Source organism: Hetaerina americana, unplaced genomic scaffold (genome assembly GCF_022747635.1).
Source record: "Hetaerina americana unplaced genomic scaffold, ioHetAmer1.1.p SCAF_119, whole genome shotgun sequence".
Classification (NCBI taxonomy): Eukaryota; Metazoa; Arthropoda; class Insecta; order Odonata; family Calopterygidae; genus Hetaerina; species Hetaerina americana.
The window spans coordinates 847,501-871,647 of record NW_027286281.1 but is presented as its reverse complement, the minus strand read 5'-3'; the positions used below and the strand labels follow the sequence as shown (position 1 = coordinate 871,647).

Here is a 24,147-nt window from a genome sequence, read left to right as displayed (position 1 = left end):
AGGCAAATTTGCCTCACATCCATTTCGTGCAAGGTTATGGAACATACAGTTGCTAGTTCAATCGTGAGACACCTTGTTAATCAGGAGTTATTAATGAAAAATCAGCACGGTTTCCAAAAAGGTAGATCCTGCGGGACACAACTTGCACTTTTTGTTCATAATATTTTTATTTTGGGAGAGAACCATGTTCCAGGGGATGCAATTTTTCTAGATTTGAAGAAAGCCTTCGACAAAGTACCTCATAGTGAACTACTCGCAAAGCTAGAAAGCATATGGCATAGATCAAAATATCTGGAGTCAGAGTAAAGACTATAAATAGTGGGGTACAAAGAATAGTGATAGATGGAGTTAGCTCGATTGCAGTAGAAGTTACTTCAGGTGTTCCCGAGGAGGTGCTATCGTACCTCTTTTATTACTGCTTTATGTTAACAACATTGACTCCATAGTCACTAGTAAGATACATTTATTTACTGATGATGCAGTGGTTTACCATGACATCCGTGATCCTAAGGAGAGAACAGCTTTATCAGATGACCTAAATCCTATAAAACTCTTGTGGGACACTTGGCAATTACAATTAAACTTAAAAAGTGCGTAGCTATAAATTTTTGGAAAAAGAGCGATTCCCTCTCAAACGCCTACTGCATTGGGAGCGCTGAAATATAACGCGTACACTCAATTATATACCTAGGTGTTACCCTCACTCATGATCTCTCCTAGGTGAAACACATTCGGGGGGGATATGTGGACAAGCTAACACAAAATTAGGATTTATTAGAATAGTACTAGGTAAATGTGATGGACAGGTCAGCGTAAAATGTTATCTGATGCTGGTTTGGCCTCATTTAAAATATGATGCAGGCATATAGGATCCTCACGAAGTTGGATTAATTGCCGAATTGGATCGCATGCAGCATAGAAGAGCCAGATTTGTAAAACTTTGCTTGGATAAACTTAGTTGTATCCAAAATATTAGAGCAACCAGGCTGGGAATCACTCACGGAGCAAAGGTTAAATGACAAATTGAAGCTCTTGCATTGGAAGTTGGTCTCTTTAGCAGTGATGCTGATAAAGTATTATTACCCCCACCACAATGGTATGAGAGATCATACCAATAAAATTAGAGAGATTAAGCGTAGAACAAATAGATTTAACATGTCATTTATTCCACCGACAATAAGGGATCAGAATAATATTAACAGACTGCAATTCGGGTCAAAATTAGTCTGGGGTGTATTTACCCCCTGCCATACACCCGAGTGATGACTTGCAGGGTACATAAATAAATAAATAAAATAAACATAACGATTTTAGTCATAAACCGACCCCGGTGGCGGCGGGGTAACGTCCTCGTCTGCCATTCCAAGGGTCGCGGGTTCGATTCCCGCCTGGGTGAGTTTTCCTCCACCTAGGGCTTGGGTGTTTGTAAATGTGATCATTGTTATCGTTGTTAATAGTTCGATGTAAAGGCCAGAATGCGCTGTTTTCGGACTTATACTGAATAAATAAATAAAATAAATAAATAAATAAAACATACTGTGCCTTGAGACGATTAACAAATTCATGTATGATTGGCTATGCTGAAATCAGAGAATGTGTATTTTTGCCATTCATAATAATTTGAAAATGGAGAAAAAATTAAAAAGGTAGCAAGTAAACTGGCACACAGGAGATAAATGTAATATGATGGGGTAGGGCTTAGTTCATTTATGATATTCATGCAAAGTCGGCAGAAAAGTTTTCTTATGTTCACAAAGGAAATGGACTCTAATTTTACACAAAGGGACAAAGCATTATGAGCTACGTTTGTGCTGGCAGTGAAAACATTGGATGGGTTGAGAGGAGGGAGTCTGCAGGGGAGCATTGGAGGGAATAGATGGAGGGGAGGCATATAAAGGAAGGGGGGTAGAGTGAAGGGTGGCTTAGAAAGTGAATAAATTGGGATTGGGAAAGGATGGTCCTTAGGAAACGAACAAAAAAATAGAAGCATAATAGGCTGGTCTTTACAATACCACACGCCAAATAGAGCTTGGGAACAAAGAGTTAAAGAGGAAAGTATTTCATCATTACACTTTTATTTAATAATTAATTGGTATGAAAAAGAATGTCAATAATGAAACACAGAAAACCTTTATTAAAGTTCCTAGCAATTGAACAACTGTCACAGTTATTGATGGTGGAAGCATCCTTTTCAGTATTCCCATGTACAGCCTTGCCAGATAGAATTCACTGCTTTTCACAATTATGCCTTGGAATGCAGAATTTGTGACTGCCTTAGATGCTATGTCTGGAAAATAATTTTGAGACATCAGTTCTTATACGTATTAATACATCGGCACCCTATATTTATTAACTATAATTTACCATTCATGACCCTGAGGGATTATATATCAATATCAAAAACCCAACATCTAACCAAGAGTGAAGAAGATATGCGGTTACACATAACTTAGGTTTTTGATTGCTAATATTACCAACATTACACTAATATCACCACCAACAAATGCAATACCTTATAAATTTTCCCCAAGATGAATGTTACTAACACAATTCTGTACTTAGACTAACAAATTTCAGGCAAAGCGAAGCCTTCTGCAATGCAAATTTGACCATAGAAAATTCTGATAGAAAATTATAGCTTTGCTTTCTTTTCTACAGTCTGGTATACCCTGGTATTTTTTACTTTTCCAATTAATTTGAATGCTAGTAGCAAAATAATGCAGAGTGAATATTGAAAACCTAATAATTACTTATGTAACAGCACTGCCATTCTTAGTGTAGTCAAATAGTAGTAGTATAAGTAGACAATCAGTCCCAAAGGTTCAAAAATTACATCGAAAAGGGTGGCAATATGAAAAAAACATGCAACTTTGAGCATGAAAACTGCGACAGGTTGAACTTCCCCAAGATATTTTTTTTTGGGTGGCAACCAACAGCTAAGGTCATTTGCACTACTAGAGATGGATGGGAGAGGAAGGGTGGCGAGAAACCCGGCATCAGCATTGGCCTACTCTTGTCGAAAGGCACCAAGAGGTCTGCAGTTCAACGTCCCATCCGGCGGACGTCATACTCACTCAAAGTGCTCTTCACAAAGCACCCTAAGTCAGGATTGGGATACCACTGAAAAATATCTACCACCTACGGGATTCAAACCCGGGACCTCTCGGTGGGAAGCCTGTAATTATGCTACCACAGCATCCCAATCCCAAGATATTTCATGCAGAGATTTCTACTATAAGTTTAATATCACTATAATCATTTCCAAATATCTTTGTGGTTGAGGGGCTGGCCTAAGTTATTTTGGGGTGGGGTGTCGAAAAATTGGCACATGACTTTGCTGGGATCAACAAGGGCATTCAATGGGCAGGGTTTCCTAGCTCCATCCTCTTCTCCAAAATCCACTCGTTCACACTTCCTACGTCCAATATATGCACTTTATCTTTATCGACAAGCTGCTCTGCCAAACCTCTGTTTGCTTGATTTTCTTCAGGGATTTCCTGTTTTACACTCTTTTCCATTCCGCTAGCTTCCTTCAATTTCTCACACCTATATTTACATCTCCTTCCCTTCCTTTTCCATCTCCCTCGTTTTCCCATTACCTTTCCTCTGTCTTGTCTACCCATCAGCTTCACCATCATTATTTGTTTAAGTCTCCCCGATAGAATGCAATGTTCGTATAATGAGTATTGGAAACAATTTTTTCCTGGCGTGACTCTACATTGCAGGGGTCTGACCTTCAACACACACTGAGCGCCAACAACCTGCAAGTGTTCATTCAGGCTGGATTGCGTTTTTAGTAGACCCCTGCTGAGTGTGTATGAGCAAGCACAAAATGCAGCAAACGATACAACAGCGGGACGCCATCAAATTTTGTGTTAGACTGGGGAAATCGGGCAAGGAGATGCTGGAAATGATTTGCCAAGTGTTCAAGGGTATAAGCATGCCACCAACTGCAGTTTCGACAAGCACAAGCTCTTATAAGATGGCTGAGAGAGTGTAGAGGACGAGCCCCACGCTGGACGGCCATTGATGTCAAGAACTGACGACAATGTGCACGTGAAATGCTGAATGCAGACTGTTCACTAAGTGTCCGCATGATTTCAGATCATGTTTGCATTGATAAGATGACATGACACAGTGATTCAATGAAAATTTGGGGATGAACCTGAGCTAAACTCGTCCCAAAGGACGGATAGCAAACGACGGATGACCAAGAACAGAGTTGAGTGTCTGCTTGCGTAGATCTTCTGCAACGGTATCAGGACAATTCCACAGCCCTTTTATCACAGTCCCGACTTGACGCCAGTAGACTTTTTTCTAATCCCACAAGTGCAATCCTCCCCCAAAGGACACCGCCATGGGACCTTAAGTGCCATCAAAGAATCTTAAATTCATGCCCTTAGGACCTACTAGAGTCCACCAACCACAGAGCTTATGAGTCATGGAAAAGCCACTGGCAAAAGTGTGTTGATGCTCAAGGGACATACTTTGAAGGATTTGAGGTAGTGTAACAATATCTGAAATACATCTACTATTCCAAAACTTTTCCCAATACCTTTTAAAAAACCTTGTATTTTTTGGCGCTATTTCGATGGGATTAATAAATATTTAAATTTACTTTTTACTCTTGCAGGTTCTCGTGCATCATTTAGAACTGTTGGAATTCACTAATGACCAAGGATCCTCAAGAATAATGGGGGAAATACTCTATTCCCTAATAGTCCTGATGCTTCATAATCTGCCCCCAACTCCTGAATTCTGGATTGATTAGGGCTATCTGATCCATATTTTAGTAAACCATGTCAAGCTGCATGTATAACTAATACGAGTTATTGAGTAGTTATTGCCAATGAGAAAAATGTCTTTATTTAACTCAGATTTTGGAAAATTAATTGCTGAAGCTGCATTCCAGAGTGGTATATTGCCATTTTTTAATATGCATACGCCATTTACTCTTGTCAATATATGCTATTCCAGGAGTCTCATGTAATCACACTAGATAATTTAATAGCTACAGATGAATGTGCATACTTCAAAAACAATTGCCCAATTCAATTTATTAATTAATATTTGGTCTGTGATCCAAGTTTTTTAAAACCTGTTTCTCGCACCATAAGCATATTTGAAGTAAAATATATATTACAAGGAACTTACCTCTCAAGAGAGACAGAAAAATTTGAAGGAGTTCCACATCATTTGAATGCATTGCCAATATAACTTCAAATTTGCTGAGGGTAAGAGCTGAGAACTCAACATCAATGGCCAGCCTGCCAATCGGCAAATACAAAAACTCCATTAGCTGAAAAAAAGGGCATTATATAATTAAATGGAAGAATGTAAATAGCGCTGCTCTTTGTGACATTGAATTCCCTTGCCAGCATCTATTAATGAATATTGGGAGCCCAGAAAAAAGAGCTATACTCTCTTCTGAATATTATAAGGGATACTTTCTCTTCAAATTTAAAATCAATGAAAACATGGTATGCAACCCAAGAAATGTGTGGAGAAACAGAAAATTTCACCACTCTTCTAATTAATTTTTCCAAGCAAATTCTAACTAAAGGTCTACAATTATTGCACTAGGTTACTGGCAAGAAAACAAAGAAGGTTCTACATAAAAATTACCAAAACCTGACCTGATGATAAGGATGCCAGCTAGTTAAAAAACCAAGGCTTACACCTAACACTTGAATATCCTTGAGTATGAGTATTAAAGGACTCATTTTCTGAGCATGTTGACACACATTGCTGCATACTCCCCGTCGTTAAGGTGGTTCATCGCATTGTGAAAGCTAAAAGTTAGTCTGACATTTAGGAAATGTGTGAATTGCTTATTCTCCTTCAAATTAAATCTTAATTTGAATCAAGTCTTGATCTGAATTGGAAAAGAGTTGACTTTATACATGGCCTCTTACATGAATGCTCAGTAATGAGATAAAGTTATTTAATGCAATTTTTATTTTTTGAACATTTAAATAATTTCCTCATCTAACTCAACTGGTCCTTGGAAAAGTTAGAGAAAATGGTTTCAACTAAAAAAAATTGAAAAATAAGCAATATAATTTCATTCTATTATAAAATAAAATTCATGACCCAACAGATTAGTAAGGCATGATACTGCAGATTTTACTTAAGTCAGCAATGTAAATTAAATTAGATACTCATTTTTTAATGCAGTAAATAATATTTTTGGAGATATTTTGAAAACCTTTGTTTTAACTAACACAAACTATCCTTAACTATTCTCCTAAACTACCTATTCTTTTCAAGTACATGTTATAACGATAAATCATTAATACTCTGGGCCCAAATTAAAGTTTCTGCATTATGTCTGAAAGTATTAATAAGTGCATCAGTCAGTATTCAAGCCCCAAAGGAGTTAACTCTCCCCCAATGAACAGACCATGGCTTCATTCTCAAATAAATAAATTGCTGCTTTTGCCAAGAGTTGAAATATTTTCTACAAGACTTTCCTTCCAGTTAATTAATTGGTCACCATTAGGACCAAGTGATTCCTGTTTAGAACACTCACGATCTTTATCTGCAATTTTTCTCTAACGTAAAGCACTCAGCAGCCAAAATATACTGAAGTATTCTTTCACTGAAAATGGTAAACCAGTACATTATAAGCCCGTTTTTCACAAACTTTGGGATTTATGATGGGGATCTCTGAGAGCCCATCTCAAGAAAACCATATGCCACTGCCTGTTAAAGTTGAAGGACCCCATTATCCCAAGCTACCACATGCTCCATTCATTTTTATCTGATTTAAGGAGAGCAGGTATTGGCGGATATAATCAGTACACTAATGTACACTGAACCTATAAATGTACATACTTAGTCTGGGATTAGGTACAAATCAGTGGGGTCATTATTCTCTGATTGAAAAAATATACGTTCATATAGCAAAACGAGAGCATTATTTATGATTAAACACTTACTGTCAGATTTTGTTTAAAGGTTAGGAAATTGAGTTAGTGAGAATTTCCTGACAGATAATCTTAGGTATTTACAAACCTTAATTGCATATTTCTTGCTTAAAAATGAGTCACGGGTAATCCACCATGGATAATTTTAACAGGCATAAATTTTCCGGAATGGTGAATGGAAATGATTGAGAAAAAACCAAACACACAATTCACTGAAGGGCATATGTGAAAGGCATATAATACAAGCTTGTATATGCCTAAATTATGGTTATGAGAGCCCAATACTTATATATCCACAGTTAGTTATCAATCATTTTCCAGTTACCAATGCTGGTTGCCCCCTTAAGTACGATTAGAAATCAGTACACTACCAAATTTAAATTCAAAGATAATTTATTTTTGACAATGGTATAAGCTAATTTAAGAACAGACTTTTAATTTGTAGAAGATATGGTAGCCCAGTGGGCATATGTGTGTTACCCTCACTCACAACCTCTCCAAACTGTAGAAGGGTATCGGGTAAATGTGATGAAAAGGGCAAAGAAAGTGTAATTTTGCATTTGCTGGTTAGGCCACATTTAAAATATGCTGCAAGCATATGGGATCCTCACCAAGTTGGATTAATTGCCGAATTGGTTCACGTGCAGCGTAGAGGAGCTAGATTTGTAAAACGTTGTCATGATAAACTTAGTAGCGTATCCAAAATATTAGACTAGCTAGGCTGAGAATCACTCACGGAGCGAAGGTTAAATTACAGATTGAAGTTCTTGCATATATTGGAAGGAGGTGTCTTTAGCAGTGATGTTGAAAATGTATTATTATCCCAATCATACAATGGTACGAGAGATCATTAAAATCATCTAATTAAATTAGAGAGATTAAGTGTAGAACAGATAGATTTAAGATGTCATTTTTTCCACGAATGATAATGGATCAGAATAACATTCTCCGACTGCAATAGGGTCATACTCGGGTCAAAATTAGTCTGGTGTGTAACCACCCCCTACGACACACCCTAGTGGTGGCTTGCAGGGTACTAATATACCAATGTTCATCAACTGACTGAGGGGCCTGCTCAGCTGAGAAGTTTTTCAAGCAACTGGTCTACCTGGGAAACCATAGGCGGCACAGGGAAAGGATCTGGCCCACCTAACCGGATGCGTAAATTTCACAAACCATTGGGAATAGTACAGGGTGAAACAGATAGGACTCCTTAGTTTAAAAAAAAACACTGAAAAGCACGCAGGTAAATTAGCAAAGTGAGAATAGTGGCATTAACTGGAGGAAACAATGCCATTTATGGTAATTACCATGCAATGGTCTCGTGAGCATCGAGGATTTGTCGTAGAGACGTTCTTTAAAAACAATGATAGTGAGTTGGCAAAACAAAGGGCTTTTCGTAGGCGGTTAAGTTTGATTAGTCATGGCAGGGTTCCTGATGCTTAAACCATTAGGAAATAGATTACTAGTGTACAGGCAACAGGATCTGCACTTCCTAGAAAACCAGCCGGGCAACCTAGAAGTTTGCCGACACCTGAAAACATCGCGGCTGTGAGAGCATCCATTGAACAGTCTCCATCATGCTTTTTTTCTTTGGGGATATCTCAAAGCTGAGGTTTACAAAGTTCGACCAAGGACTTTGGAAGCTCTTACGGAGGCAATTGCAGATGTCATCGCTGGAATAATGCAAAATGTTGAGAAGAGATTTCAAAAACTTTTTTGAACGACTCAACATGTGCCTCGCTCACCTGGATGAAATAATTTTCAAAACCTAATGAAATTAAAATGGCATTGGATGTAGTTTTCAGCAATAAAAACCTTTTATAATTAACTTGGATGGTTTTTTTTTTATAATTTACCCATCAAATTAGGGATTAAATTCTACACCACCCTGTACTAGGTGAGCTCTACAATTACCTATCAAACCAACCTTCGGGTTGAAAGTAGTGTTTTTTTTGGTTGGTGAGACTAAACTGGCAATGTGTTACACCTTATTGAATATTTTTACAAGGATATCAACCAAATTTAATTAAACAATGTTTTGATTAACAATCCATCTTGAGAATTTTTACCAAATAACATACACCAAGTAACATACAGGCCAAACAACAAAAAAAAATAAAAAAGGAAAGCAATTGCTGACTTCTTACTGCAGAGCCTGCTAATGGGCTAAGCACTATGTATTTATACAAAACAGAGGAAAATCATTTGAGCGTGAAATGTACTTGGTAGAAGCAAATATGCTGGAGTAGTGAATGTTAGCACAACAGAGAGCATCAATGTGTGCACAAATACTGAACGTAAAAGAGGAAATCAGCATCAATGGCATCATATTTAGCTACTATGGATTTAAACTTGCTTTATGAATTCATTAAAGAACAGACACAAATAGGATTTTACCGAGCACTTCTTTGATCAAATAAAAGACTGAAACTAATGTTGGCTTATCTGTCATTCATAAATTACATACTAACCATCTGCAATCCCAATGGAAATCCAATTTCTTTTGTTTCCTTAGAAAGCGTCCCAATAAAATAGGCTAACACTTCTTTCTGCTGGGGTACATATGGCTTACCATCTGAAATATTAATGAGGGAGAATTTTATCAGTAAAATTACACAAAGTTGGATTCAGGAAAATGATAATTTCAGTAAGTGGGGTGAAAAAATTATCTACCACTGCAGGACTTACCACATTTGCAGCAAAAGGCTCCCATAATTTTGCATCCTATGGATAATAGGCATGTACTTTCAGAATAGACTCGCATATCCAAAATAGAATAATAATCTGAAAGCAGAAAAGAAAAAATCTATACAATCAATGTAGCAAAAGTACACCCAATTAAACAAATACAGCACACTATAAATATGAGTTATTATATCTGCAAAGTAAAAAGTTTACTTGGGGAATATTGGGAAGTCTACCCATTAGGTAAATTTTGCATCAGCACTGACTGAACACTTTTATATTTCTCAGCCTAGTCTAGCCAGACAAAATCTGACCCTACCACAAAGTGGTTATTAATTACACACACATTCTATGCCTATTCTTTTCCTCCCCCTACCTGATTTGCCTATCATTCTCACATCAATCACTTTCTTCACTATTTCATGGTCAATTAAAATGCTCTGCATCCATTTTTCCTCCATCCTCTGTATTTTTCCCTGAAGCCTTCTCCACTCCCTCCCCTCCACCGTACCTATTGGTACTTTGTTTCTTTTCCTTTCTGTTTGTTTTATTTGTTCTCTTTCTCCACACACACATTTCAAAAGCCTCCAATCTAAGTTTATCTTGCTCCAAAGACCATTCTCCTGCACCGTGCAAAATCTAGCTCCACAGCAAATAGTCTTTTCTTAACACCCTTAATCTCTGTCATCAATTCCCTCCTCCTAGTCAAAGCTTCTTTGCCTAATGCAATCCTTATCATATCAATACCACTCCACCCTTCTAGTAAAAATAAATTCCAAGATATGCTACCTGTTCCACCTGCTCTAGTTTTTGCCCTCCTATTTTAAGGTTTAACTTGGCTTCCTCTTGCTCAAAAACCTCATTACTATTGGTTTGTTTAGATTGAATCTAATCCCATACCCATCACATTGATTTTCTAATGCACTCAGCAAGGATTTCAAACCCTTGGTTTATTAAATAAATAAATCTTGGCCAACCTCAAATAGTTTCACATTGTTTTTCATCCAATCGATCAAGGGCTGATTACTGTTTGCAAAATATTGTGTTGGTGAAAGTTTTTAAAATTAATTTTATAAGTAATACAGGCAAAAATATCTCAAATCAATACTTTTAATTAAAAGATCTACAATTAAATATGCACACAAAACTCTAATGGAGATATTCATTCGTGAAAAGCTGAGTAACTTAAAGCTAGTGAACTACAATCATCTAAGAGAGCCTGCTACCAAGACTAAAATTAGTAGAAATCAAGTATCACTAAACAAATGGTGAAGCAATCTCAATTAACTCCTGCTGCAATGTTATTAAATATTTCACCAGCATCAACTAAATGTACATCCAAGTATGTTTCAACTGCAGCTGGTTAACACTTGAGAATGCCAGAGACACAGGCAGTCATTTGCTTTGCTGGGTCATTACAACTTAAAATACAAAAGAAAACCTGAGCCGTTATCCAGAGGCTTTCATTTACTCAAAGAAAAACTAGAATGATTAATTATCTGAAATCACAGACACAGATAAAGTAAATAAGGAAGGCAACCGTAGTAATAGTTAAGTATGCAATCCCATTGTTTTGTTTGGTGCAAATTGATAAATGAGACAATTTTTGCAGCAAATTAGTGATGTAATTAATTTAATTAGGGTAGCAGCATATTTGAATAGGATCTTCTTTGGCTGAGAGGCTCTATTGCACCAATTGGAGTCAGTAGAAGTTATCAGCCATCAAGAGCAAACAAGAATACAGGATGCATTCTGAAAGAAATGCAATTTTTTAAAGTAATTTATTGAAAATATATGCACAAACACTCAAAATTCTCAAAAGTGATGATATTGTTCAAATAATTAGGTTCATTTTTGGTACGTTGCAAAAGTTCACTTGAAATTTCCACTCAGTTGGTCTTTTGGTTGTATGACAACGCCATGGCCACGAGCTTGGTGCAAACTTTCCTTATTGCTAAATTTTCAGGAACAATGCAAAACGCAATGGTAGACAACAAGTTCAGTTCACTAGCAACCATCTCAATCAATGGTCAAAGTCCAACCATTGTCCAACATGAGCCACATTGTTGTCAGTTTTGCTGGTCGACGGCCGCCCAGAGCGTTGTTTGCTGTGGACCTCTTCCCGGGCCTTCCTTTTAAGGACTTTAACCACCTCGAAACTTGTGGGTGGGAAAGAGTAGAGTCCCCAATAGCCTTACAAATCATTTTGTCAGTCTCCTCAAGACATTTTTTCAGTTTAGCACAAAACGTAATCACATAACGTAGCTTGATCGTCGATTCCATTTTTTTTGTGACATGGTCGGCATGCAGAGGTTTATAATAACTGATGTCCTACCATTTCCACGGCTTGGAGAGCACCGAGACCAGTTTTGTGGCAAAGCTTAGTGTCCCCCCATTTACTCCAAGTGGTTCCATCCCTCTCCGACCAATAGGAATGGCATGGGAAATTCAATTGCATTACTTCCGGAACGCACGAAGTAGTAGGGCATATGTGACATCGAAGTGGGGGGGGAAGGTGCGTGTGTGTCAAATCCCCACACAGTTGGGACTTGACCTATTTCAGACTACCTCTTGGAGCCCCATCAAGTCTCGATTAGTAGTGACAGTTCACTGTAATTATTTGTAACTTTGGAGCATTGATATTTTGTGCAAACACCAATGCATTTACATAAGTTTTCTAGCTTTGGATTATGACAAGTATGTTGGTACATTGTATGCCACCTGAGAATACAATTGAAAAGTTTTTGGACACCATTTGCACAAACATGGACCATAAGCCTTCTTTATCAATCATTACTATGCTTCATAATACACATCCTCTAACCCAGGAATTCCTTCATCCTCCCTTCATCCCGTCCAACATCCCTATCCTGTTCCTTCCCTTTCCTCTTTTGCCCAACATCATCCCCTCTATCACAGTCTTCAACATCCCACTGCCGGTCAATACCCCCTTCATCCACTTTTCCTGCCTCCATAGGATTTCTCCCAACAAATACAATCATTTAAACAAAAAAAATCACTTTAAATGCAAATAAATACGGATGACAACTTTTGAAACAATTTACAAATATATTTTTAGATGATAAGACACTACATAGATCATTGAACTATTACACATCTCATTGCCTGTAGGGCCCTTGAGTAAAACCTTGGGTCCTTGCAGTTACAAATATTCCCAAGCCATAGTTATTAAGGGGGGAGGTGATTGACAGTCAAAGTAATTTGTGCCATTACAGGCATAGGTTCAAAATTTGAGAGGGAGACAGGGTTTTCAGGTAAATGGGGCAAGAATGATAGGGATGAATCCTGTTTCGACAGTACCCTACTCTTAACAGAGGTTACCAAAGGGTCCACAATTGAACACCCCATTAGACAGATGGATGGCGCACTGGCCTTTTAGGTGGAAAGTCAGCACATTACCCACTGTGCCTGCCCAATCCACATATCTAATCACTGTGACTTAAAACACTGAAAATTCATTACATCCCATAAACAATTTAAAATTAGGATTTTTAAAACAGAGGACACTTAATGACCTAATGTACCTATGAAGGTGTGAGGGGTGCTGCTCAAGTACTTCTCTGGAGAGCTCCTTATATACTGAGGGGATGCATCTTTCATGGCCCCTGCAATTAAACAAACGAAACACACAGTTATTTTTAAACATCTCTTCAAAAGATGAGATGCCACTGACTCTTTAAACCTGGTGGTACTCATGTGTGTTGTGCCAGTCAACCCAGTTATATTTCTTGTTGAATTATTCTCTAACTTTTCCGCAAAACAATACATCATCTTCAGTAGCTGCGTTTTTCACAAATGGCAGACATTTCTCACATTTTATTCAGGATTTTTGAAAAAAATTATTAAATCCTGGCTTTTTCCAAAATTTCCCAACTAAGTGGAAAACAAACATGCTAAGCCACACTATTTCTGAGAAACTAGTCATGCAGCATGTTTTTATGGTAATGCTATAACACGATGTATTCTCCAAGTTCAGCAAAATGGTACCCCACGTATAAGCTGTTTCAAATTTTCCATGGACAAGATTATGCTGCAAATTTTGTCATCAAGTGTCCACAAATTTTCTCAATATTTAGTGGCCATGTCAATCAATAAATATTGTATTTATCATAAAATATAATGAAATAAAAATCATATAATTCTGATGTTAAAAATTACATTCAGATTAATAAAATCTTTAAGCACTCTTCACATGAAAATAAACGATTAACACAACATTTTGCCTCATTGCTTTGAGGATAAAATCAATCAGTAGACATGACATCACTTACCTGCTCCTCCTGTTATCACACTCGTTACAATCTCGATTAGTTTCCTGGGTGTAACCTCTCTCACAAAAGCCATAATGTTAACATCAATCTGAAATTCATATAGAGCCGCTAAATTACCAAATGTTTTGGCCAGCTCATTCTTTAACTGTGGTATTTTTACAATGGCTTCTAGCAGATCTGTAAAACTGCCCAGGAGTATCTTGAAAACATTCAGGCAGCTAAAAGAAAACAAATTGGGTATAAATTAAAGCCAATAAAACATTGAATTATAAAAATCAAATATATAGTAAAACTTATTCCTAAACATTATTTTAATCCTGCATAAATTGAAAAACAGGGGAGTTAAGAAAAGCTCTGATATTTCAGATTCCCAAAATAAAATTGGAAATTATGATCTAGTCTGGTAACTCACAAACATTAGGCATTTTAAGATCCTCCTCTGAGACATTACACATCATTAAGCACTGGTATATTGCAAAGTTACTTATATTCATCATGAAGGCATTACGTTCCCACTGTTTACATATTAAAAAACTTGTGTCCACAAAACAAATAACAACTCCAATTGCTTGATTAATAGTCACAATGACATAATAAAAGATATTATTAAAATGGATGCAACATCGAAAACTTGAATAAATTGACCACTTACAAATTTTTCTTCATATTTTAGACACATAAGGTCAAGAGCTGATAAACTTAATGCAGGGCTTCTCCCTTAAGGTGAAGAGAAGAGGCACAAAGTCAGAACTATTCTGATGATGCAACTTAGGTGTAAATAAACCGCACTCCTTTGGAAATTTGTGGCAATCCATTACATTTAATCATTAGTGAACTTTGGCAGAACCAAAGTTAAAAAGTGACATAACCCAGGTTTCAATGCATCAGCGTCAGGTGAGGCAAAGGAAATAGCGACTCTCCTTCATACTAAACCAGGAGGGGTGAAAGAGGGGTGGAGGAAATGAAGAAATTAAAAGGGAGGAGGGACAGGGACTCAACTGGTTAACTCCTGCGAGACTAGGTGAAACACCAGAGGGTACAGCTGTCCCCTGACGACCACCCTATCATTCATCATCAAAACTACCCTCCTCCTATTTCCTTTTCTCACCAGGATTTTTACAAAATTGCCCATCCTGAACATAGTACCATCTCTACCCTAATCACTGTGATTCTCTTAGGACTTTTTTTTGGTGACTTCAAAGCAGTTTGAGAGGATGTTATGAGGTGTGTTTACAGTCACGACTTTGTCTCACTACTGCCAGGCATGACACCAGGTGGTGTGGGCCTGCTCCTGCAATTGCCAGGTTTCATTTTCCACTTGTTGCCATTCATTATGTGATGGAAAAAATAATGGAGGTGCTTTCCTGCCGCCTTCCTCTGCAGTGTATTTAATGTGACACCATCACATAAATATCATCCCACTGCGATCATAAAACTTACTTAGGGGCAAGTTCTTCATTGACTACATTTACCTGACTCCCTACCTTTCAACTTATCTAGCATGGGCTCCACTTTAAGTATGACTCCACAAGTTCATGAGCAAGCACTTCCAGCACTTGAAGATGACTAGTGCATGGGAGGGACATTTGTCACATAAATAGCAATAAATAAAAGAACTAAATTTATTCACGTGATTTCAAAAATGTTTGCAATTTCATAGCAGATTTCTGGATAACATTGGACCGCAACCTTGGCATGGTGGAAGGGCTTAAGCATTCTGATGACCCCTAGAGCTGTGCTGACAGGAGCAATGATAGTTGCTCCAGGTAGGGTCACCCATGTCAGATAAGTCAAAGGTTAGGAGCCAGATGAAAGATAGTCTGCCCAGCATCCGTTCCAGGTTGAGGTGGCTGCAAAGCCATCTGACCTCAGTGGGGCAGCCATTGAGCGATGGCGTCAAATTTTAAAACACTTTTGAGGAAGGAACACAAAACCACCTCAAATATTATTCAGAAGATTTACATGATAGACAGTGTAGAGTAAATGAGTTCTAGCAATTATGGGACACAGCCCAATCAGCTGCCGTCGTGCCCTGCAGCAGCAGAGGCAAGGCCTCCGTGGTCATCATCTCATGAAAATCTTGCAAAGAGAAGCAGACAGCAACAGGACAGAAGATGCAGAAGAAGAAGACCAATTCAGTTAGAATAGGAACTTGGAATGTTAGAACAATGTTGAGGACAGGAAAATCAGATAGAAATATAGATATTTTCGGTCTATGTAGGGTGAGATGGAAGGCTAGTGGGAAGACTGGTATGATGGTAAAGGGGCAATATACAGCAGATGGGATGAAAGCCAATGAGGGTCGCCATAATTTTGAACAAAAAGGTAGGAAGAAGCGTAGTCAACATACAGCAAGCAGCAGATAGAATATTATTAGCAGAGGTAACAGCAGAAGTGTCAACCTTGGTCATTGTTCAGATATACATGCCACCAAGCAATCATTAGGCTGATGAATTCAATAGGGTACATGATCAGTTAGAGGACTTTATAGCAAGTGTTCTCACAAAGAAACATTTCATAGTGATGGGGGATTGAAATGCAACGGTAGGGGAAGGAAGAGATGGTGATGAGATGGGGGACCATGGCTAAGGTACAAGGAATGACTGCGGGGAGAAAGTGATTGAGTTCTGTAGGAAAAAGGGGTTAGTCATCACCAACACTTGGTTTAGATTCCACAAAAGGTGGTAGGTATACATGGACAATGCCAGGTGACTCAGAAAGGCATCAGTTAGATTACATTCTGATTAGGCACAGGTTTAGGAACAGTATCATCATTTCGCACAGCTTCCTGGAAGCGGAAGCTGACAATGACCGCAATATAGTTGTTATGAAGTGTAGCGTCCATTTCAAGAAGATAAGCCACCAGTGGAAGGCTAGGTAATGGAATGGAGAAGCACTAAATGGATTGACAGGGAAGGTGAATCAGCAGGTTGTAGAGAAAATCATGGGTTGGGTAAAGAGCTGAGTATTATCGCAGAAAAATGGAATACATCAAAAAAGGGATATTGAAAGCCCCAAAAGAAACTATAGGTACAGTTAATGGGAAAAGGACAATGAAACCATGGATCACGGATGAGATGATTACAAATATAGTTGAGAGAAGAAAATAGAAGAAAGTAAACACAGGAGTTAAGCCAAAGAAAGTACAAAGAGTTTCATAATAAATTGACATGGGTAACATTTAGAGCAAAAGAAGCATGGTGGAAGACACAGTGCAAGGATTTGGAAAGTTTGCAGAGGAAGGGTGAAATTGGTGCTCTATATAAGAAGACTAAAACACTATCGGGGAGTAAAAAGGGAAGATCTGTGTTTACAGTTGGAGATAAGTCGGGTTAAATAATAGTTGAAGCAGCAAAAAAACTAGAGAGATGGAATGATTACATAGAAGAACTGTATGGTAAAGAATATAAGCCACCAAGGTTAGACATAGAAAGAGAATATAACGTAAATCAAGGTTGCTTAGCTCCAAATATACTCAATGATGAGATAAAAGGTGCATCAAGGAAGATGAAATCACACATAGGTATGGGGTTGGACAGTATTTCTACGGAATTACTAAAAGGTTTAAGAAAGTGTGGGAGGATGAGTCTATATGGGCTGATTTGTAGCATCTATCAGGAAAGAATCTGGCCAGAAGACTTAGTGAGATTAGTGTTAGTCCTCATTCCAAAAAAGGATACATCTTGTAAGGACTACAGAACAATAAGTTTGATTTCACATGCAGCTAAAGTGGTTTTCTGGATCATCCACAAACGGCTAAGGAGCAGGGAAAATGATTACTTAGGGGATGGTTAGTATGGGTTCAAAAAGGGGAAGGGCATGCCTGATGCCATTGCGGCAATTAGATCACTAATACAGAGGAATATAGGATACAATCAGGACATTTCGGCCTGTTTTGTAAATTCTGAAAAGGCACTTGAAAGAGTGAATTGGGAAAAACTTATGAGTATAATGCAGAAAATAGAAATAGATTGGAGGGACAGGAAGCTAATCCCCCACCAGTACATCATCTCAGATGGGTCAGGTGCGAGTGGCGGACGGAGAGTCCTGATGGGTACTGTGGTCCATTATCACCGTTGTTGCTCAACGTATATATGAATGAAATGGTAAAGAGGCATCGGAAGAATCGGAGGTAGGAATGAAAGTCGGAGGGCAATTCGTAAAATCAGGTTTGCTGATGGCCAAGCTCTAGTTTGCCAGTCAGCCAAGGGGTCAAAAGCATTGCTGAGTTAATTGGAAATTCAGTGTGATAGGTATGGGATGAGAATCAATATAAATACAGCAAAGGTCAGGCAATTTTCCAGAAAGCCAAGGCAAAGCTTAACATTAAAATTGGACGGTAAAAACTAGAGCAGGCTGAACAGTTGAAGTGTATTGGATCAAAATGGTCAAATTAGTAGGGACATAAGGGGAAGAATTGCACTACGCAAAAAATCTTTCACAAGGAGGAGGGAGTTGATGACAGGGACATTGAGTGAGGATGTATGGAGAAGATTCGTCAAAACTTTGATATGAAGCATAGTTATTTACGGTGCGGAAACATGGTCCCTGAAGAAGGATGATTGGCATAGACTGTCAGCTTTTGAAATGTGGATGTGGAGAGAGGTGGCAAAGATAAAACAAACAGAAAAGAAAAATAAACGAGGAACTGCCGAGTATGGTGGAGGAGGAGAGGGAATGGTAGGGAGAAATCATAAGAAGGCAGGAAAGATGGATGAAAAGCATATTGGTCGGAAGTGAGATGTTGAAAACTATGATAAGGGGAGAATGTTAGGCAAGGGAGGAAGGGGAAGGAATAGGATGGGCACGTTGGTTGGGAGGATGGGAGTATACAGAGATGAAGAGGGTCTTGTTGTGGAGTAAGAGTTTGTGTTGTGTTTTATCAGGAAAAACAAGGTATTTATTTGGTAATTGCGTCCATCCAAAACCTACCTTGACTGGTAAATCACCTAATCATAATTCTGGAAAAGGATTTCAATCAATTGCTAATTATATCATTATTGTTAAAGATTTTAACACATTAAGATGAACAACTCCTGAATTATATGCGCTTATTTCAATTTAAACTAGTAATTTACTCTAAGTCAAATAAAAAAAAACTGTTTCATCTTTGCATCCTTTTTGATCTCAACACTATTACTGTCACAAATATACAATAGTTTTGACAACAATCCTAACACCACTGACCTGAATATTCTAGCAGAATTACAAGCAAAACTTTTCAAATTGGTATTTTCATACCAATTTTAGAAGTGAGAACACACAAGTATGCAGAATTCAAAAGATCAATTCTGCATTGACCGACTCATTAGTATCAAACAAAGTTTTTACTCCATCTTTGAAAACTATTACTTTGGCATAAATTGTTTCTATTACATTAATTTAAATGCAATTCAACTTGACGTGGAAAAAGATGCAGCACAAACCTGGCAATTTCTGCTGCGGTGGATGAACACGCACTGCACCCAATTAAATTGGAAGAGACCAACACAAGCACTTGCAGCTGAGAGGACAAAAACTCTGCACCGGACACTCCCTCCTTCCTGGCACCAGATGCCAAGATGGCATTCACCCATGCAACCAGGCTCTCACCATCCTTGGTCACCATGCCCATCAAAGTATTGAAGGAGGCCTCTTCCAAGGACACATCACCACGCGTCCTACACTCAGGGTTCCTCGGTGGACTTGTGCACGGGGTCAGAAGCCCATTGCAAAATGACATCTGGGAGTAAAAATGTTCCAATGGGCCAACCTTGCTGTCATTACCCGTGGGAGGGACTCTCTTTAGCCTTCCTTTGAGGCACAGCTGCACTAGGATATCAGCAACCAGTTCCACTGGCAGCATTCCTTGAAAAGCTTCATGCTTTTCTTTTGCAAGATAGACCCACTTCATGCAAGACTCACGTGCTGTTAAGTCCATGCCCTCCACAATGTTAAATGACATCAGGAGGCAATGTAGGGTTTTAATGCTCCCCTCAGATGGAGTCATACGATCTGTCAGGTACATATTAAACAGCTCTGCAATCTGATTTTTCAAAGTGAGGCAATTTGCAGTGAGAATAGCACAAATTGTTTCATGGGCACTGTCCTCGCAATGCTTCAGTCCAATGGCCCTGCAAAGAAGATACAACAGAGAACATAAAGACACGCCCTGGGGCTTTTCCCTCCTCACTGATTATAGGCAGCTGCATCTCAATAGCTGAACCTCCCATTGCCTAGATAATAGGTGGGAGCTTAGATGTGAAGTAGGGGACACTTGTCACACAATTGGTACCTTAGAACAGGTCTGATAATGATGACACAATTGGTTCCGATCACTACTAATAACAAGGTATAGGTATCAAATGTGCTGTCTGATACATAAAAGCTTATAAAAAACAAAAAAATGGAATTAACAATGGAGTAGATTGAACTCCCATCTTTGCATCTAAAGAGATATGCAAATATGTATGGCATTTTAGCTGCAGTGGGAGATGCATTACACCTCCCTTCAACTGCATTATTTATTTTATTATGCCAGAGCTAAAGGGAGATATTTGAAAGCACTGCATGATAGGTATGCATACCAACAACACCAAAATTAAAAAAATAAATAAAAGAGAAGAGAGGCAAAATTAAGTTATACACAAGATAAACAGAAGACATGCAATTAGCAGATAAAATAATAACACTTGGTTAGCAACACCATGGTGTATGATATATCGCAAGATAAATAATTGGATACTTTAAATTTTCAATCCTGATGTCAATGTTGGCAAGTGTCATTTGAGCAAATTCACTCATGGCTTTCCTTATATTTTTCAAAGTCAGCCTAAAATATAGCCTACACTTCTATTCATTCCTCTACCAATGAGAACTTTCCCTTTTTCCATTAAATCAAGACAAAAAATTTCAGGCAATAAGAGATATTACATCATTTCTATACTTGACTACTTGGCCTCTTTAGTACTATTAAAATCATGATGAAGTACCACTCAATGCCATTACACAATTTGTCACACGAGACTCAGCAGGATATTGTCTTACTGAATAATTGTTCATTATAATCAACATTGATTCGTAGGTAGAAGTTTTGATGACATTTTCCTTGCATTGAAATGACCTTTCATCTCTCATTATTTTGAAATTAACATTTTGCTAAACAGAGATATTACTTTTTTAATTTACAGCAATTAATTTCTCTTTTTCAAGATCAGTCAACTGAATTACTTTTATATCCTCCAGTTCAAACAAGTCATGAATGCTAATTAATGACATGTGTCCTGGTATTTATGTCATTGTTTGTGTACCTGTGAGTGAAATCGACACCACTTAACAGAAAAATAAAAAGCACAAAATATGGTTGACAGGATATGTAAGCATGATCCCTTCTGGGTCCTACTCCTCCTGAAGTATAGTTACTTGTTTTTCAAAAAATGACAAGCAGAAATAAATACTGGTTACAACAAAACATATTTTTCTGTAAAAAGTAATCACGGCAAACTTATTCAGACACCATAAAACTATATTTTGACTGGATTTCCTAAACCATCAGTTTCTCAATGACAAGTTCTCTCAGACCCTCCCTTAAAACTCCGTTGACATTTTCCCCATGCACAACAGCAAGGATTAAATCACAAAAATCACAACTCCAATTCTTCCCCCATCCATCTCTCTAATTCTGCACTGACTAAGCAGAAAAATCCCCTTCCTCGCATCTTCAAGCCTACGAGCATGCATATCTTGCCTACCTCACCGCTCCTGTGGATAAGGGGGCAACCAACTGTTTGTTGCAGTGAGCAAATTCATAGAACATACAGCATTTTACACAGAGATCAGGCAAGCAAATTTTGCTGTTGTTTGCCGGTAAGTTTAAAAAATACTTCCAACAGCTAGAAAAGTTCTGAACATTTTTCTTTTCACTGTTCTACTATTCAACACAATCAGCTGATTCTGACATTCAGAGTGAGGTGTGAATATTTTTAAGAGATTCGGCTAGCAACACCATCATTGGGATAAAGTTAAGTTAAATTAAAGAGTAAATTCATACAATAACTAGCACATTTATTTCAAATGGCTATAAAATTGGATCATCACAATGTAATTTCACTAAAAATGTAAATTGGGCTTCAATAATTCACATTTTATAGTGACAATAGATCCAAGAGAAAATTATACACAAGGTGGAACACTGTAGTCAACTATGCAATGAAAAATTAGAGATTCATCAATTCAACAACTATGGGAAACCTTGAAAAACAACTTTGTTTGAGTAAAGCAGGATCAAACTGGAACAGAAGTGACTCTTAATGGTAAAAATGAGGATTTGGATGCAGAGCAGATCACCTGGTTTAAACAGAAAAGAGCTCCAAAATCTCTTCATTTCAGTGCCAAGGAACAACACTTAAGATTCAGTTTTGGATTGATCTCACCAAATCCAATCTTAAATCATTCAAGTGGTTCAAGGTGATGTTAAGAAAACTGAATAGTATTTCTTTCTTTAAGTCAAGAATAGAAGAAGTTAAGTTAAGAAGTCTGTGATAGAGGGTAGAATGTCGGGCAAAAGAGGATAGGGAAGGAACAGGATAGGGATGTTGGACGGGATGAAGGGAGGAAGAAAGTACTCAGAGATGAAGAGGGACCTGATATAGAGTAGGATGATGAATTTTGTGTTTTGTTAGGAGTAATAAAATATTTGTTTGGTAGTTGTGTCCATCCAAAAACCTACCTTAACCGGTAGATTACCTCAAAAAAAAAAAAGTCAAGAATGATGTCCCTTCACATTAGATGTGTAAAAAACCTCTGCCCCGTCAAAATTACATCAAGACTCTTTGCCATCAAAATGACATTTTTTTTTCGATGCAACATGGAAAATATGCTGGCAGAGCACTTCTTTCAGTTGACAAAAATCGAGAGAGTGAATTATGCATAAAACAAAGAATTTCAAATGAAAGGGTCTTTTTCATGAATTATGGACACACGTAAAATAATTTTATAACATTTCTTTTAGTTGTCAAAATCACAAGGTGAATAAATTAAGTGAGTGCGCTGGGTTATGAATTAAGTACTGACTTCTTTCATCAAAGATAAATATTTGTCAAGGAACCTAAAAGATGATATAGATTCCTGAAATTCAATCACAAGGAATTAGGTGAACACAAAGTGTAGGCATTAGTCCTGCGCATTTTAAATTATCTGGTTTTAAGTGTTGGTATTTTTTATATTTTTATTATTAAAGCCAACAAGAGCCTTGTTCCACGAAAATAAAAATTATAGATGAACAGAATGATCATCAAAAGAAAATCACAAGCTTATGCTATCGTTACCAACCTAATAATGCCAATACGAATAATGGCTATTGCTAGCCATTAGTTAATGGCCAATAAGAATAATGCTATTGTTACCAACCTAACAATACCAATAAGAATAATTTAGGTTCAGTGACTGTCATATGTATATTAATGTAGTTAATGCTCCAATGTCACTTTTATATGACATAAATATTTAAATAAGTTAAATAGAATTACTAAATAACATTTGCTTTGAGATGGCTTCAAATCAATTGTTTTCATTGCTTTTGATTCTGTTTTATTTTATACCACTATTAGTGCATATTATTACCCTTTCTCTGATATCTTGGTTGTCGTTGATTATGATATGAAATCACACACAATTAATCACGTCAAAAAAGGGTCCATGGGAAAGATAAAGGAGTTGCTTCTTTCATGTATCCCATCCTGGAAAAATCAGAAAAATATAATCCCCATCCCATCCAGCGCCTTGAAATGCCTTGACCAGGCATCTCTAAAATGAGCTGTTTTGAAAATAATTTTTTTCTCTTCCTGCCTAGCAATGAAAAATGAATATCCCAATTGGAAATGGAGTTAGGAATGCAAAACTTCCACGAAGGGATAAGGTTTCCAGAAAATAGCAATGCAGTTAGCATAATAATGAGCTCATCAGAAAATAAAATGGCTGATCATTACATAAATAATGCTAAATAAACTTATTAATGGAAATTTTGATTAAAAAAAATGGAGAGCATTCAAAACTATGGCAATTAGTAAGTAAATCTAGTTCCCCAGCAGTGCCCTTGAGGAAATGGATAAGGGTTAAATACAAAGGAAACTTACCACACGGCTAGGTCCCATATTTTTTGCCAATAATTTTCATACTCCAGCATATTATCTGTGTTGAGAATTTGCACTTGTGCAACTGAGCAGCAGCACCTGCAATGGAGAGGTTATGTAAGCATCAGA

At 37.6% G+C, this 24,147-nt stretch overlaps 1 protein-coding gene across 1 annotated transcript in view; it reads right to left on the bottom strand.

Moving 5' to 3' along the window:
• Positions 1–24,147, bottom strand: part of LOC139685620 (uncharacterized) — a 38,295-nt gene that overhangs the window by 745 nt on the left and 13,403 nt on the right. Inside the window, exons 7-14 of the mRNA XM_071582559.1 lie at positions 24,022–24,117; positions 19,336–20,022; positions 13,910–14,127; positions 13,163–13,243; positions 9,621–9,716; positions 9,404–9,507; positions 5,155–5,299; positions 2,130–2,287 (exon numbers count right to left, since the gene is read on the bottom strand). Coding sequence (XP_071438660.1) covers positions 2,130–2,287; positions 5,155–5,299; positions 9,404–9,507; positions 9,621–9,716; positions 13,163–13,243; positions 13,910–14,127; positions 19,336–20,022; positions 24,022–24,117 — 1,585 coding nt within the window. The remainder of the gene's footprint in view (positions 1–2,129; positions 2,288–5,154; positions 5,300–9,403; positions 9,508–9,620; positions 9,717–13,162; positions 13,244–13,909; positions 14,128–19,335; positions 20,023–24,021; positions 24,118–24,147) is intronic.